Raw genomic sequence first — 16964 nt, forward strand, 5'->3', positions numbered from 1 at the left:
TCATGAAGATGACCCTTTCTAGATCAACGGATTTAACTTTTCATATCCATTCTCTTTGCTCTCATCAAAAAAATTATTAAAAATATTAGCAAAGAAACGAGTTAGAGTGAGCTACTCATCCAATTTTACGTAACATAATTTGATAGTAGTTGAGCTTGAACTAATGTCCCATTATCTTTACTCTCACGAGGTATAGCTGAAGTTGCAAGAATCTGTAGATTTTTTCATTAACTATTGTATAAATGCCCAAAATCATAAGTATAAGCAATTTATATATAATCATCAAATGACAACTTTGTTTTTGTACTACCATATTGGCATTTGAATTTTAAATAGGGTGGTGATATTTTCAGAGCTAAAATTACTAGGGAAATAATAATTTTTAAAATTTGACGATATTATCCTTATTTATATATGAGTCTACTTGTTCTTCTTTAATTTGTTTTTTCTTCTTCAAAAATAACCTAATTAACTTAAATAGAATAATTAACATTTCTTTTATGCAACCTTTTTTTGTGCCTCTCTTTATATATACTGCCCATATTCATCAAAAAAAATATACTGCCCATTTCTAAATATGAAACATTCTTTTATTTTTGTGTTGCGTTTTTTTACTGGATTTGTTCAAATTATTTCGTTGTTTTCTGGAATTATTAAAGTTTAATCATGATTCATAACACCTACAAGAATAGACATTCAATTAATGGAAAACAAGTTGTTGGCAGACTCGTAATGGGTAATTTGGATTTTAATGGTTTCGGCAGACTTAAATTCTTATGGAAAAAATCAATCAATTTTAAGAAATGGGTAGCAGAGAAAGATTAGAAAAATATTTGCAGGAAATGATAGAATCACTCAAATTTAATTAGTTAGGTATTTTGAGGAAAAAATAGAATAGAATAGAATAGAAAGAAAATAATAGATTCAAATTTAATTAAGGATAGATTTGTCAAATTTAAATAACCAGCTCTTTGTAAAAATAATGATGATTTCACTAGGTTTAAATATATATAGTGTTTGAGAAATGTATTCTTTGAAAAGTTAATTATTAAACTTTCTATGATCTACAAGAGTCTACTTTCAAGATATATAAGGTTGATGGACTCCAAAATTCATCTCGAGTTATTTTATACAATCAGACTCTTATTTCGCCCTCGATCTTCTAGGGTTAATGACATGTTTATCTATAAAATTAAAAAAAATTCTTAAATTAGCCCCCGATTAAACATTTTTCTGCATTTGTACCATGCAGACCGCGGAATACTTAAGCGTCTTGGGGTAAACCGCGGAAGTGTTCCGCGGTCTGCAGACGTGGCTCCACCTAGATGCAGGTGGACGTAGGTGGAGCCACGTTGCCACGTTGGACAAAGCAAACCGCGGAAGTGTTCCGCAGTTTGCTTTTCCCGTGTGGCTCCTCCCTGACTGGCCAGCGAGGAGCCACGTAGGCTAGACTGCGGAACTGTTCCGCGGTTTACACAAATCGCTGAACAGTTCCGCGGTCTGAAAGAGACTAAATGAGAATTTATTCATTTTTGGGGGTAATTTGAGAAATAATTAGCAAATGAGACACACAATTGTCATTAATCCCGATCTTCTGAATTTTGTAATCTTATCTTTAATTTCTCTCAATGTTTATATTTTATCATTGACATTTATGTTATCGAGCTTTTATGGAATAATACAATCAATAATGTTATGCATGTGAAAACTCCATTTTTACTTTGTTTCGCCTTCGGTCTCCTGAGTCTTGTAATATTTTCCTTTGGTACAATGTTTTTATTTTATTATGAATTAACTTCCACGTTAAGTACATAATCGAGCTTTCATGGAATAATAGAATGGAGTTGAGTTAAAAAAAGCTCAACTGAAATTGATTTAAATTCAAAGTTCAATTCAAACTCGATTAAATTTTATTTTAGGAATTTGATGTCGGTAAAATATTTGATAATGGATAATGGAACTCGAAAGCTCTAATCCATATGACTGTATGTTAGTTGTTTGTTTTCTGAAGAATTTGTTTCAACCTGTTTTGAGTTAATTTTTATGTTGAGCAAACATGATTTGGTGTAAAACATTCCCCCAATACTTGGTTAGATCGATCAAGAAATAAGTTCACTTAGAAAGTTATGCCTAACAATAATAATGAAATTACGGAATTTAATAAATTAACTTACTTGGGAAGTTCTTCAAGCTAGAGATATATTTTATTTTCCTTCTTACTTTTAAATTTTAAAAGTTCGATTTTTATTATTTTTATTTTATTATTTATACATAATTAAAAAAATTAGTAGGTTAATTGTTACTTTAGAGTCAAATTAAATTATAATTTGGATAATAAAAAAAAATTATAATTTGGCTATGTTTATTGTAATATTTAAAATTATTAATCTACTTGATGCATACTTTTATTATTTTAACAACTTAAAATTTAATAGAGAAAATTACATGGAATCCCCCAAAATTTCAAAACTTTATGTTAGTGACTCAACTTTTTTTTTCTTGAAAAAATCCCTCAATTTTAAAATACCATTTTCATGTCTACCTTTTAATGGTTGTCATTACTATTTTGTCTCTATAGTGTATTTTATCTATTGTGTTTCCAATACACTCAATAATTTCTCCTAATTTTACATAAACTGAACCATTTCTAACCGAACCATCACCGACCGGACCATTGTTGGCCGGACCACCGCGGTCAACGGCGGTTAACGCCCGGACCACCGCGGTCAACGGCGGTTAACGCCCGGACCACCGCGGTCAACGGCCGGACCACCGCGATCAACGGTCGGACCACTGCTGGCGAACGCCGGTCGGACCACCAATGGTTGGTGGTCTGACCATTTTTAATGGTTGGACCAATACTTGTTTAATAATTAAAAATTAAATAAAACATCATATTAGGGTTAAGGAAATTTGAACCCTTAACCTCTTACAAAATGACCAAGTGATTTGCCATTAAGGCAAAGGTTTATTGCTGTCAACATTTGCTCTATAATATATATATATATTATATACATCTGATTACAAATTTATTAGAATGAAATTATTTTTATAGTATAAATTAAATATAAACTAAATATCAGTTTAAATTAAAGTTACTATTAAATTAATCTAATTTAATTTATTTAATAAATATTTACACAGTAAAAATACAAAATATATTATATTTATATTTTACACTCTTTATTAATACATGAGTAAGACTAGTAAGATATTTCACTTGTTAAAATTGAAAAATATAATGGTTTGTTGGTCAAACCCGAGGTGGTCGTGGTCGGATACATGGTGGTGGGACCCGCCGTGGTGGGCAAAAATTCAATATAAACCTAATAACGACTTAATGTCAACTCAATGACAACTTAATGTTAACTTTATTATTTATACTATTAAAAATAATTTATAAAATGACAAATAAAGTAATAGTAATTTAAAAGCTAACTATCTAAGATTTTATTGACATGAGTCGAAAGTAAATTTAAAATAAATGAACTGAATATAAACTTAATATGAACTCAATGTCAACTTAATATAAACTCAAAGTAAACTTAATGTGAACTTAATATAAATTTATGTCAACTTAATGTAAATTTAATGTTCACTAAATATCAACTCAAAGTAAATATTTTGATAAATAATTATAAATTTTAAATAAAATTATTTTTTTATTATAATAGTAAAATTATTTTTTTATAATTCATACTTTTAAAAATAAACTAATTGTAGAATGAAAGTAAATTATTTAAGATTTTTCGCAATGATTTATGTAAATTTAATGTCAACTCAACGTCGAATCAATGTAAACTCAATGATGACTCAATGTCAACCCAATATAAACCTAATGTCAACTCAACGTCGAATCAATGTAAACTCAATGATGACTTAATGTCAACTCAATATAAACCTAATATCAACTCAATGTAAACTTAATATAAATTAAACTTAATATCAACTCAACGTTGACTCAATGTCAAGTGAATGTAAATCTAATATCAACTCAATATAAAATTGATGTAAACTACATGTCAATTCAAACTAAATGTTTTAGTAAATTATTATAATTTTAAAAATTAACTTAATATCAACTCAACGTCGACTTAATATCAACTTAATGACGACTCAATGTCAACTCAATGTAAACGTAATGTCAATTCAATGTAATCCTAATGTCAACTCAGTGTAAATCTCATGTCAATGCAATGCAAACCTAATGTCAACTCAATATAAATTTAATGTCTATCCGAAAAAGTAAATTATTTTAATTTTGAAATGTAACTTAATATAAATTCAATGTGAACCTAATGTCAACTCGATGTGAAACTAATGTCAACTCAATGTAAACTTGATGAAGGTTACATGTCAATTTGAAGCAATTTTTTTAGTAATTTATTATAATTTTAAAAACTAACTTAATATCAACTAAATTAACTAAAATAATTTATTTTGAATTTATATCGAGTTGACATTAAGTTAATTGTGTTTCTAATACATTAATTTATAAATTTGTTATAACTTAATTTACTTTGTTAATATTTAATTTACACTAGTATTAACTTAATTAGAATAAATTAATTTAAATTTTAACAAGCGTAATATTTTATTAGTATTTCATAATAATATATTATTTATAATCAACCATTTTAATATGTTTATATTTAGTTTAAATGCTTTCTTATACATTATTAAAGAGTATATGTATATATATTAAAGAGTAAATAAAGACAACAAACATGTCTTACCTTGATGGTTAGACACATGGACAAAGAGTGAGAGGTCATGGGTTCTATTCCTATTAATAGCAAATTTATATTTTATTTAATTTTTTTAAAATCTCACCACTATAGTTGACCGCGGTGGTCCGGCCGGTCGGACCAAAATTTGGCCGGTGGTCTGGCCGGTCGGATCGAAATTCGGCCGGTGGTCGGCGGCGGTTGGTTAGTTTGTCTAACCAAATCCACATTTGCCACGTGTCATCATTTGATTGATTCAAATATAGATCAATGAAATGTTGACAAATACCAAGGAGAATATTGTCTCATTTTTTTATTTTGGGTTATGAGGGATTTTTATAAACTTTTTATTTTTTTTTGAGAGATTTTTGCCAAAATCAAAATGGTTAGGGAAAAGTGAAACACCATAGTACTTTTAGGGGATTTGTGTAAAAAATCCAATTTAATACTCAATAGTTGGTGAATATTGAAAGCCCAAGACTGCATGGCCCATAATGTCTCGTCTTATTTATAGTAGCTGTTTTATTTGTATACAAGTGATTTTTATTCCAATTTTCTGATTCATTCTCAATTACACCCTCCAATTTAAGGGAAGATGTTTTTTCACATAGTATTAGAAAGAAACATGCAATTACACCCTCGCTACTTCGGTCGCAACGTCCGTGAAAATCTTGTTTCTAAGCTTATGAAAGATGTCGAAGGCACTTGCAGGTTTTCTTTTCAAACATTGATTCATACCCATGTCTTAATTTTAAGATTTAGACACTGTAATTATGGTTAATTTTTTACATTAAGATTTCATGTCTTAATAAATCATTTGGGTTTGTCTTAATTTTTTGGCAGTTCAATTATATTAAAATCATTTGGGTTTGTCTTAATTTTTTATGAATTTGGAGTTTAGATAAAATGATACAGCATTAGGTATTTTCATTTTCAGGTAATTGATAGTAGGTTTTAGGTAGCACGGAAACGGACACGGCAAAACGGTGTTATTTTAAAGATTCGTATGTAAAAACTGAAGTTTTGTGCCCGAAATTGTTAAGTGTCCGACATGTTTTTGCAACGGGACACGTTGATTGAATGAAGTATCCGTGCTACGTATTTGACACTTAAGGTTAGGTTTTTATTCGCTTGGTTTTCTCTTTAGGGTTATTTTGTTGCTAGATGTTTGTTTATGGATAAATTATATTAGTTATATGTTGTGCTACATTTTCAGTCCCTCAAATTGAAGTTGGTGGATGAACTTATTTTATATGTGAAGTCTAGATTATTTATGTTGGAACCCTAATAAGTTGCAATTCGATGAAGTTGAGTTGCCATCGTTGAAATGTAATATAGTTGGTTAGTTCTTTAATCAATGACGGTTTTTTGTCGTTGGTAAACATGACTTGGATTTCTGCAGCGGTCGACATGGGTTTGTGATTGCAATAACAGGCATTGAAAATGTTGGAAAAGGGTTGATCCGAGATGGTACAAGCTTTGTTACATTTCCAGTGAAGTACCAGTGTGTTGTGTTCAGGCCATTTAAGGGGGAGATTCTGGAAGCTGTTGTTACGATGGTAAACAAGGTATCTCTTACCTATTTCTCAGATACTATTGTCAATTGCTAGTGGTGGAGCTCTTCATTATGTAACATTTGTAATTCTATTTGGTAATTTTGACAGATGGGATTTTTTGCAGAAGCTGGGCCAGTTCAAATTTTTGTTTCGAACCATGTAGGTTTCGCGTTTTAGTCTATTGTTTTGTCCTATGTTAGCTTTTTTTTGTTACTATCTGTTAAAAAATTGGCTTCTTCCCTTAGTAGTTAGTACTGTATATTGCCGAATTTGTCATTGGTAAACGTTACTTGGATTTTTCAGAAGTATGTATATTGCTTAAGATATATTAAATGTGCGCTTAAACTTGTTTTTTCAAGAAAAGTGGATGAGAAGTTACACTATGCTTTCAGTGTAAGAAAATTGAAGCTACTAGTTAATTTATGAAGCACCACTGTATAACGTGGATTGTTTTTTTGGGGAACTATAACAGAGAAAAAAGAATCTGTTTTAGTCAATCTCTTATTTTCTGTTTTCATGCAATCAAGAAGTCTGGTTCGTATATGAATTTGATATGATGTATACTTGTTGAATGTCTTGTTCTGTTTTCCTGTTATCTAACGTGCTCATTTGTGAAATGAACTTAAGATTTTTTTATGTATGGTTCCACGATACCTAGAATATTACTGCAAATGTAACATATAACATGTTTTGACACTAGGAAAATTAATGTGAGAAGGAAAAACAGGACTCTTCTACGCAGGAATCCCATTTTTGTTAATGATGCTTAATTTTCTGTTGGTGCTGCATGTTTGGTTGCTAATACTGAATTTCTATCATGTTGCCCGTTTTCTTTACTTTTCTAGTATCCAGGCCATCAGTTCTTCTCAGTTTTCTTTGTATTCTCCTTTTTGTGCTTACGTTAAGTGTGATAAAATCGTTCGTATCATGTGGCAGTTGATACCAGATGACATGGAATTCCAGTCTGGAGATATACCTAACTATACAACTTCAGATGGATCAGTAAGTCACGTTTCTTGCGTACATCAATAAGACCAAGTGTTATGTTCCATACGTTGTATTTCTTGCATCTTTAGATAAGAACAAGATTTATGTCTTGGACTTAAAAAATTTGCTCTTGTAATTGATATTTTCCTCATTTTCAGGTTAAAATTCAGAAGGACAGTGAAGTGCGACTGAAGATAATTGGGACTCGTGTTGATGCCACAGAAATTGTAAGTGCATAACATCTAACGTCTATTTACTGATCTCTTTCTGTTTCTCTTTTGAGCCATAAGCTTTAATCACATTGCCTATATTCAGGTATCACTTATGAGAGTCATTTTTGTCCCTTGTAAAAAGGCTAATTAAGGAGTTTGTTCACTGAAACACTGAATTAAAACTAGGAGTATGCATTCAGTTCAAGCTGAACCAGATCTTTGATTTTTTTCTAAACCAAAGTGAATTCATTTTTTAAGAATCTTACAAATTTCAAACCAAACCGAGAATGGTTTGGCTCAGTTTGAAGCAAAAGTAAACTGAAACTTTGTTACTTTCAAAACCAAACCAAACCAAATTTGTCGGTTCGTATGGCAGGTACGATTCTGGAAATTAGTGGAAATTAGTGAAATTAGGCATGCAAACTACTGTAGCTATACATTGAATATACTTTCGTATCTTGACATGTAAAGTTCCAGCGAGCTTCTGCTGCATTCAGTATCAACCGTGGGCTATTTTGTGGCTTTGATTGTGATGTAGCTGTGCATACTACGGCACAATGAAGTTACTTTGAAATTGCAACTACTGAATAAACATCAAATAAAATAAGTTTAGATAAGGCCAAATGTTGTAAAAAGGCCAAATTTTTTACAAAAGTTTCACAAAAGTCCTGACCTTTCAATTTTGTCGATTTTGGCCAAAAACTGATTATTTGGTTTCACAAAAGTCCTGACCTTTCAATTTTGTCGATTTTGGCCAAAAATGGATTATTTGGTTCACAAAAGTCCTGACCTTTCAATATTTGGCGCGTCACATAGGCGTCACATAGGCAAATTGAAATCAAATTGAGAGTTGGCCACAATTGAAACCAAATAATTTGTTTTTGGCCAAAATCGACAAAATTGAAAGGTCAGGACTTTTGTGAAATTTTTATGAAAGGTTTGGCCTTTTTACAACATTTGGCCTTTAGATAATCATATGAAGTTTTGGCTGATGCAAATCTAATGCTATTACGTATATTTTTCTGGCAGTTTTGCATCGGTACCATAAAAGATGATTTCTTAGGCGTGATAAACGATCCTGCAGCTGGTTAACGGAATTTTTGACGAGAATTTGACTGCGCCAAAGTATCTGCCTGCTATTCATCATCAGTCTCTGTTTATTGCTGCTTGTACAATCTCAGGGCGTCGTTGGATTCACATTGCTAAATCGTTACAGATTTCATCTCGGGGCAACTGTAACAGCAACTTCTGATATAGTACCATTTCATTGATGTATAAAACTTGTCCACAGATCTGCTGGAGCCAAGAGTTGAAATTAGATTTAGTTTTTCAGTCCAACATTGTCCTGATTTGAATTTTGACAGCTCTAAGCTAGATTTTTAAACTTGATAGTTTTATTTCAATTTGAAAAGTTTGTTTTACCTATAGTTTAATTATAAAATTTTAGTGGAAATAATATCACTCAAGACTCAATATTTGTGTTAAAAAACCTTTAATTCATTGATTATTTTTGCTAAATTAATTTCATTTTTCTCAAGTGTTTTCTTTTTTATCTTTTTCTTTCCTCTCAAGTTAAAAGTGGAATATTTCGGTCTATCAATTTTCCAAAGCTTTACCTTTCTAGCGATCTAGTCTCATTTTTTTAAAATTTGCACTGCACATTCTAACCTTTTAATTTTTTGGTATTGTGCTACACATTTCCGTTTTTTGATGTTATTTTAATTTAAACCGGCGCCATTTCTATACAAAATTTGTAGCTTTACATTTGGTGAAAAACAACTATAAGCTACACAATGTCAAAAAATGAAATTAAATTGCTGAAAAAATAAAATATTAAAACTTGATATGTAAATAACCTAAAAAAATAAATAGATGAGATTATATAATACAAAAATAAATGAAAAAACATCTATATATCTATACGCTAAAATTGACGGTGAGGTTCGGATGGTATTGGTAAGCCTTATAGATGGTGAGGTTCGAATTTTAATTGATTGCGTACGCGACAAAATGTGCAATCTTCATGAGACATGGCCTATACAAAAATTAAATTTTCTGTTTTTGGGCGCAGCACAAGTGCCAAGGGTGCATATACATTTTTTTACACATTATTTGCAATTGTCTTTTCAGGTGAAGAGCCTTAGTGTGTGTAATTATTATTATTTTCAACTCTCATGTCTCATCAGAGACATATCTCTTCAATGCTCACGCAATTGGACCCCGCATATACTATACATTTTTCTTGGATGCTTTGCTCATCGGAAAACTCGATTGACAAAATGCTATTCGTTTTTTTTGGATGCTTTACTTCTCGGGAAACTCGATGTGCAGAAGCAAAAAAAACGCTTCGCTAGCTTCACAAATCGTGAATTGTTGCCATGAATAGTTGTGCGTTTATACATAAGAAATTAAAAGTGTGATAATCATTAAACTATAGCTAAAACTTAGTAGGAAGATAAGTTTGTTTAAGAAGGATTGATTATTCAAAACCCTAATTAAGAATCCTACTTCACTTAACTAGTTAACTACAAACACAAATATGATCATCATTTCTTACTATTCCACAAGCTATAAAATCACAAGTCCCAACAGAACTCAAACTAAAGTTCATTACATAACAAACCTAAGCATATAAACAAGCCCATAATCTCAATCAAACACAATCCTGTAATTATGTGGGCATTTCACTCTCCACAAACCACAACTCAACCACCTTCACACTCATTTTTCTTACCTCGTACATCTCCAAAGCCACCACTTTGCTTCGTCAATCTCAACCCAACAGTCTCCACAGCAACTGACAATAACAAACTAATCCAATCCCTATGCAAACAAGGCAACTTAAAACAAGCAATTAATGTCCTTTCGAATGAACCTGACCCAACTCAGCACACTTATGAACTTCTAATTCTCTCTTGCACCCACCAAAACTCGTTTTCCGATGCCCAATTGGTTCACCAACACCTTACTGAAAATGGGTATGATCAAGATCCATTCTTGGCCACCAAACTCATTAATATGTACTCGAGTTTCGACTCGATTGATGATGCACGTAAGGTGTTCGATGAAATGCGTAGCAGAACTATTTATGTTTATAATGCGCTTTTTCGCGCGCTTACTTTGGTGGGTAATGGGGAGGAGGTGTTGGGTTTGTATCGGAGGATGAATTCTATTGGAATGGGGTCTGATCGGTTTACTTATACTTATGTGCTTAAAGCTTGCGTTGCTTCGAATGGTTTGGTGTCATTGCTTACGAAAGGGAAGGAGATTCATGCGCAGATTTTGCGGCGTGGGTATGAGGCACATGTTCATGTTATGACTACTTTGGTTGATATGTATGCAAGGTTGGGTTGTGTGAGTTATGGTAGTTTTGTTTTTAATCAAATGCCTGTGAAAAATGTGGTTTCTTGGAGTGCTATGATTGCTTGTTATTCCAAGAATGGGAGACCTTTTGAGGCTTTGGAGCTTTTCAGGGAAATGATGCTTGAGACTAAGGATTTGTGTCCCAATTCCGTGACGATGGTTAGTGTGTTTCAAGCTTGTGCGGCTTTAGCGGCTTTGGAGCAAGGGAAGTTGTTACATGGGTATATTCTTAGGAGAGGGCTGGACAGTATCTTGCCTGTTATTAGCGCCCTTGTTACTATGTATGCAAGATGCGGGAAACTTGAATTGGCGCAATGTGTTTTTGATCAGATGGATAATAGAGATGTTGTTTCTTGGAATTCGTTGATCTCAAGTTATGGGGTTCATGGATTCGGAAGGGAAGCGATACATATTTTTGAACAGATGATTCGTGATGGTGTAAGGCCAAGTCCTGTATCGTTTATCAGTGTGTTGGGAGCTTGTAGTCATGCAGGACTTGTAGAGGAGGGGAAGAGGTTGTTTGAGTCGATGAATAAACATTACGGGATACATCCTAGTGTTGAACATTATGCTTGTATGGTGGACATTCTCGGCAGGGCCAATAGACTTGAGGAAGCAGCTAAAATTATTCAGGATATGCGAATCGAACCAGGGCCTAAGGTTTGGGGTTCTCTCCTTGGATCATGTCGGATTCACAACAATGTCGAATTAGCAGAGTGGGCAGGCACAAAGCTTTTCGAGCTTGAGCCTACAAATGCCGGGAATTATGTGCTTCTAGCTGATATTTACGCAGAAGCTGGTATCTGGGACGGGGTAAAAAGAGTGAAGAAGCTGTTGGATGCTCGAGGACTACGGAAAGTATCCGGTTGCAGTTGGATAGAAGTTAAAAGAAAAATCTACTCATTCATGTCGGCTGACGAGCTCAATCCACGGATCGAACAGCTTCATGCTTTGGTTGTTAAGATGTCTAAAGAAATGAAGGAGAAAGGGTATGTGCCACAAACCAAAGGTGTGCTTTATGATCTTGATGAAGAGGAAAAAGAGCAAATTGTATTAGGTCACAGTGAAAAACTAGCCGTTGCGTTTGGGCTTATCAATTCAAATAGCAGAGATACCATTCGGATCACCAAGAACTTGAGATTGTGTGAAGACTGCCATTTGTTTACAAAATTCATCTCCAAGCTTACAAATAGGGAGATTCTAGTTAAAGATGTGAATCGCTTTCACCATTTCCGTGACGGGGTCTGTTCATGCGGAGATTACTGGTGATCAATGTTGCACGAAACGTTGAAACGGAAAATGCTGATACGAGAAACGGCCAAATGACATATTTTATGAGAATGAGTTATAAATATAAAATTTCTGAGTTTCAGAAGCATTTTTTGAAACGGAACGAAATGCGGAATGTAGTTCTCGGTAAATTATCATGCACCGTAGCTGGTGATTATTAACTCCAATAAGTTTTCTATTTTCGTCAATAATAATAGGAATATTGTACAGTAGCAATTATCATGTTCGCTTGAGAAGTTACATTTTTTCTAAGGCATCCAAATTCGGGTTTGTGTCAACTTTTAAATCCTTCTTGTTATTGTAATTGGTATAGCTCTGCGGAAACTACCTCATTTAAGGAAGCATCCCGGATTTCCTTAAGTCTTTTGAAGCAGCCCGGATTTCCTTAAGTCTTTTTCTGAGCTGCTCCGGTGACATAAAGGATCAACATAAGATGAGTGTGCACATTTTTTCAAGAAATTCTGAAGAATATGTAATGATGCAATGTACTGTATGAGCAGTGTCGGAATCCTTTTCAGTTCGTGGTTAACTTCTAATTCACTTCGGCAGTCCGAGTTTATCTTCCTAGCTCTGAATTCACTATAAATCTTTTTTTATTTTCAAAAAAATTACCTCTATTTTTTGAAAAATTCGATTCCAGCCGGGACTGAAGTCTATCCTAGTCTGAGAGTAGTTCCGCCCCGGTGTATGAGGGTGAATGATTGATTGTGTGATCATACAACTTTTTCTTCTATCTGATAAAGATATTGCTAATTGCAAGTTATAGCTTTCCTTAGTCCTTTTCTTGAGTATCTTCTTCATATAGCTTTCAGATAGTGGGGTAAAACACTAGAATAGTCAACCCGAGGGGGCTAAACTATTTACGGAAATAAAAGCGAGGGACTATATTGTTTAATTTTCAAACAGAAAGGATTAAAGTGTGTATTATAACAAATATGAGGGTCTCATAGTAATTTTCTCTTTAAAATAGAAAGAGAGTGAAACCAGCTTAAACCCCTCTCTTCTGCTCTCTTCTTAAACCCTAAATTTAGCTAACATGTCAAAAAAATTAATCTAACAATCAAAAAAACCCTTGAAATGTTAACTACTATTTCAAAAATGAAGTGTGTATTATTATCCCTACCATTTTCACCCATTTCTTTAGCTTCAAAATCTAAAATTTTCTCAAATGCAAAAACTTTTAAAAATTCCATTTCTTTACCAATTGCTACTTCTACTCCTATGCTCTCTATTCTCCCAATTCAAAACCGATGCCTTTACTCGGAGTCCGATCCTTCTCATTCCTCCGGAGAAATTCATGTCATTGTTGGCCCTATGTTCGCCGGAAAAACCACCACACTTCTCCGGCGAATGCAGTCAGAAAGCACTGATGGCAGGTTGGTGTAAATTAATTGATCTTTTGCATTGGTATTTGATTTGGGTATTGGTTATTTTTATGAAAGATTACATCTTTTATTTGATTATGTTTTGAATTTTTAAATGTGTTAGTATATTTGTTGATTGATATAGTTTTATTGAGGTCAGGATTTTCAAAATTGGTGAATATTGTTAATTCAGGGTTGATGGGATGTGATTATCACTGGTTAGATATTTGCCAGTTTTCAGGTTGAGAATTTGCTTCGATTTGAAAAAACACTAAAGGGTCTTTGTTGTTCCGGGAGAATGACGGAAGCTGTGGCGCTATTATGGCGTACGGGTTTTAAAGTTGAGCATCGCATTTACGCGCTTATGTTGCAAGAATGTATATTTAGGAAACAGTACATGATGGGGATGAGAATTCATGCACAAATGGTTGTTGTTGGGTATGTTGGTAATGAATATTTGAAAAATAAGTTGTTGATATTGTATGCAAAATCGGGAGATTTAAGGACTGCACGTGTGTTTTTCGACAGTTTGTTGGATAAAAGCTTGATTTCTTGGAATGCTATTATTGCTGGATATGTACAAAAGGGACTTGATGAAATAGGCCTTAGTCTTTATTATAGGATGAGACAAAATGGTTTGATACCGGACCAGTATACCTTTGCATCTGCTTTTAGAGCTTGTGCTGCTTTGGCAACGCTAGAGCATGGTAAGAAAGCCCACTGTGTGATGCTAAAGTGTTATTTAAGAGAGAATGTTGTAGTCAATAGCGCCCTTATAGATATGTACTTTAAATGCAGCAATCTTGTTGATGGACATAAGGTCTTTAGCAAGTCATCAAACAGGAATGTGGTTACGTGGACTTCGTTAATATCTGGTTATGGCCAGCATGGAAGAGTTACAGAGGTTTTAGACTCGTTTCGTAGGATGAAAGATGATGGTTTTAGGCCAAATTATGTTACTTTTCTTGCTGTCCTTTCTGCTTGTAGTCACGGAGGTTTGATTGATAAGGGTTGGGATTACTTCTTGTCTATGGAGCGGGACTATGGAATCCGTCCTAGAGGGCAACATTATGCAGCCATGGTTGACCTTCTAGGTCGTTCTGGGAGGTTACGAGAGGCTTATAAGTTTGTTCTTGATGCACCGTGTAAAGAACATTCAGTTATATGGGGTGCATTGCTCGGAGCTTGTAGGATTCATCGAGACATGCACCTGTTAAAACTCGTAGCTAAGAAATTCTTTGAATTGAATCCGGAAAATGCTGGAAAATATGTAGTCTTATCAAATGCCTATGCTACTTTTGGGTGTTGGGATGCTGTTGCAAAGGTTAGGGTTATGATGAGTGATTCGGGAATATCGAAGGAGCCTGCCTATAGCATGATTGAAGTTCAAGGGGAGGTGTACTGCTTCTTAATGGGTGATAAGTCGCATCAAAAGTTTGAAGAGATATGTAGGACAATTATTAGATTGAACTGCATTTTAATGGATGCTGCCTATATCCCTGACATAAGTAACCAATAATTGATGAATAAACTTGAAATTTTCTTACATTTCAAATCCAATATCCACGCTTGGTTATTAGTTGAGCTTCCTTTGACTTCTGGAATTAGATTGATAATTTGAAGTAAGTAGGTAAAGTTGTTTGTGCCGTTTCTTCTAATGATGCCCTTCCTTTTACGCAATAAGAGAGATCCAAATGCTGATTTTTCAAACTGTTGTTTCATGTAGAGATGTGGCTATTGTTTTTTTAGTGATGTCAATTATTGTAGTATTTATTTTTATTTGGTGTGAATTTGTTATGCAGAAATGTAGCAATCATAAAATCAAACAAGGATACAAGATATGGTTTGGATTCAATAGTGACACATGATGGAGTGAAGCTGCCTTGTGTGGCATTACCCAATTTGTCATCATTTAGACAAACCTTTGGCGGTAGTGCTTATGAGAAGGTATGTCGACGCAAATTATGATAAGATCTATCGATAAGAAATAAATCTTGATATATATGTATAATTAATCAATAAAGGTTCATTTTGCCCCTCCAACTTGGGACAAGATCGAAAGAGTTGCGATTTTTGACAAAAACATCCACAACTTGTCAATTTTCGATCATTTTACACCTTTAACCATCAAGAATGACGTCAGATTGACGTCAACTTAGGGTGTAAAATGATTGAAATTTGACAAGCTATGAATTCTTTTTGTCTAAACCCACAAGCTTAGACTTTTGATCTTTTGTCGCAAGATGGAGGGGCAAAATAAATCTTTGTTGTATAGTTAATCATTAGTTTGAATCTTGACTATTGCTTATATTGCTACGTAGATGCACCATTACCCACAGATTCGCTTTTGTTTGACGCTCGTCATTTTGCAACATCAATGTAGCTAGTGTTTGCACAAAAGTTGCATAAAAAGATCTGAATGCTGGATGTATCATATGTGCATATCATTGTTGCTAGTTTTCTATGGACTGGGTAATATACTCATTAAATCAAATGGTGGCAGTTGGATGTAATTGGTATTGATGAAGCACAATTTTTTGGAGATCTGTACGATTTCTGCCGTGAAGCTGCCGATGATGATGGAAAAACGGTGATAGTTGCTGGTCTAGATGGTGACTATTTGAGGTATATATATCGTGCTGATTACTTGTTTCTTGTTTTTCTTTTTCATTACATGCAAGTCATATATAGTTCATCTCAAAGTCTGTTTTGATGGTGGGATTAATACAATCGCAGGAAGAGATTCGGTTCTGTGCTTGATATAATTCCACTTGCTGATTCTGTAACTAAGTTAACTGCACGCTGCGAATTTTGCGGAAAGCGTGCTTTCTTTACCCTGAGGAAGACGGAGGAGACGAAGATAGAAGTTATCGGCGGAGCGGATGTCTATATGCCGGTATGCCGACAGCATTATGTCAGTGGACAATCAGTTGTTGAAGCTGCAAGAATTGTTTTAGAATCAGACAAGGTTGACTGTGGCTCTTATGTGTAGTTCATATGCTTGAGTTGTGTTCTTAAGGAAAAATTACCATCACCTCCTTGGAATTAGGTCAAACTTACTGTTTCCTCATTGCATTTGGAAAAAAATCGCTAGGTAAAAGAAACTAAAAAGTCGGAGAAATAGTGATTTTTTAAAAACGAGGGGAAATAGTAAATTTTAACCTCACGGATGTATCATCTATGGTAGAAATGTATGTACAGTTAATGGTCATCAGAATCAAAGAAATGTAAAAGTGGGAGAGTCGAAGTGTAGTCAATGTGGATTTAAAATTATTGCATTTAGATCAATGGTCTGGTTTTTTTTTCTGATTTACTAATTTAGTTACTGAACTTTAAAAATGTATTCCAAGTTTCCAACATAATACATCTAGCAGATTTAGTCTCATTTATGGTCTACAAATTATAATCAAAAGTAGCTTAATTGAATAGATTTAATTTGGAATTGAATTGTGTGCCATCTAACAT

The 16964-nt window shown here is 33.6% G+C and overlaps 3 protein-coding genes across 4 annotated transcripts; all 3 read left to right on the forward strand.

Annotated features, from left to right (window-relative positions):
- The first annotated feature begins 5265 nt into the window (after positions 1 to 5265).
- On the forward strand, positions 5266 to 8903 carry LOC126685748 (DNA-directed RNA polymerase II subunit RPB7). Its single transcript, XM_050379695.2, has 6 exons — positions 5266 to 5438; positions 6130 to 6295; positions 6392 to 6442; positions 7220 to 7285; positions 7429 to 7497; positions 8512 to 8903. The coding sequence occupies exons 1-6, from the start codon at positions 5323 to 5325 to the stop codon at positions 8572 to 8574; spliced, it is 531 nt and encodes a 176-aa protein (XP_050235652.1). The 5' UTR covers positions 5266 to 5322; the 3' UTR covers positions 8575 to 8903.
- Positions 8904 to 9957: 1054 nt separating this feature from the next.
- Positions 9958 to 12694, forward strand: LOC126686388 (pentatricopeptide repeat-containing protein CRR2, chloroplastic). The gene has a single exon (XM_050380420.2). The coding sequence runs from the start codon at positions 10156 to 10158 to the stop codon at positions 12112 to 12114; it is 1959 nt and encodes a 652-aa protein (XP_050236377.1). The 5' UTR covers positions 9958 to 10155; the 3' UTR covers positions 12115 to 12694.
- Positions 12695 to 12797: 103 nt separating this feature from the next.
- On the forward strand, positions 12798 to 16803 carry LOC126686389 (thymidine kinase a-like). 2 transcript variants are annotated; one of them, XM_050380423.2, is made up of 4 exons: positions 13126 to 13511; positions 15302 to 15446; positions 16003 to 16124; positions 16236 to 16803. In XM_050380423.2, exons 1-4 carry the CDS (start codon positions 13213 to 13215, stop codon positions 16489 to 16491), a joined length of 822 nt encoding a protein of 273 aa, XP_050236380.1. In that variant the 5' UTR covers positions 13126 to 13212; the 3' UTR covers positions 16492 to 16803. The 2 variants fall into 2 exon arrangements, with proteins under 2 accessions (XP_050236379.1, XP_050236380.1); XM_050380422.2 differs by lacking the exons at positions 16003 to 16124; positions 16236 to 16803 and adding an exon at positions 13734 to 15129 and having other exon boundaries at positions 12798 to 13511; positions 15302 to 15387.
- Positions 16804 to 16964: the final 161 nt, after the last annotated feature.

Source organism: Mercurialis annua, linkage group LG6 (genome assembly GCF_937616625.2).
Source record: "Mercurialis annua linkage group LG6, ddMerAnnu1.2, whole genome shotgun sequence".
Lineage (NCBI taxonomy): Eukaryota > Viridiplantae > Streptophyta > Magnoliopsida > Malpighiales > Euphorbiaceae > Mercurialis > Mercurialis annua.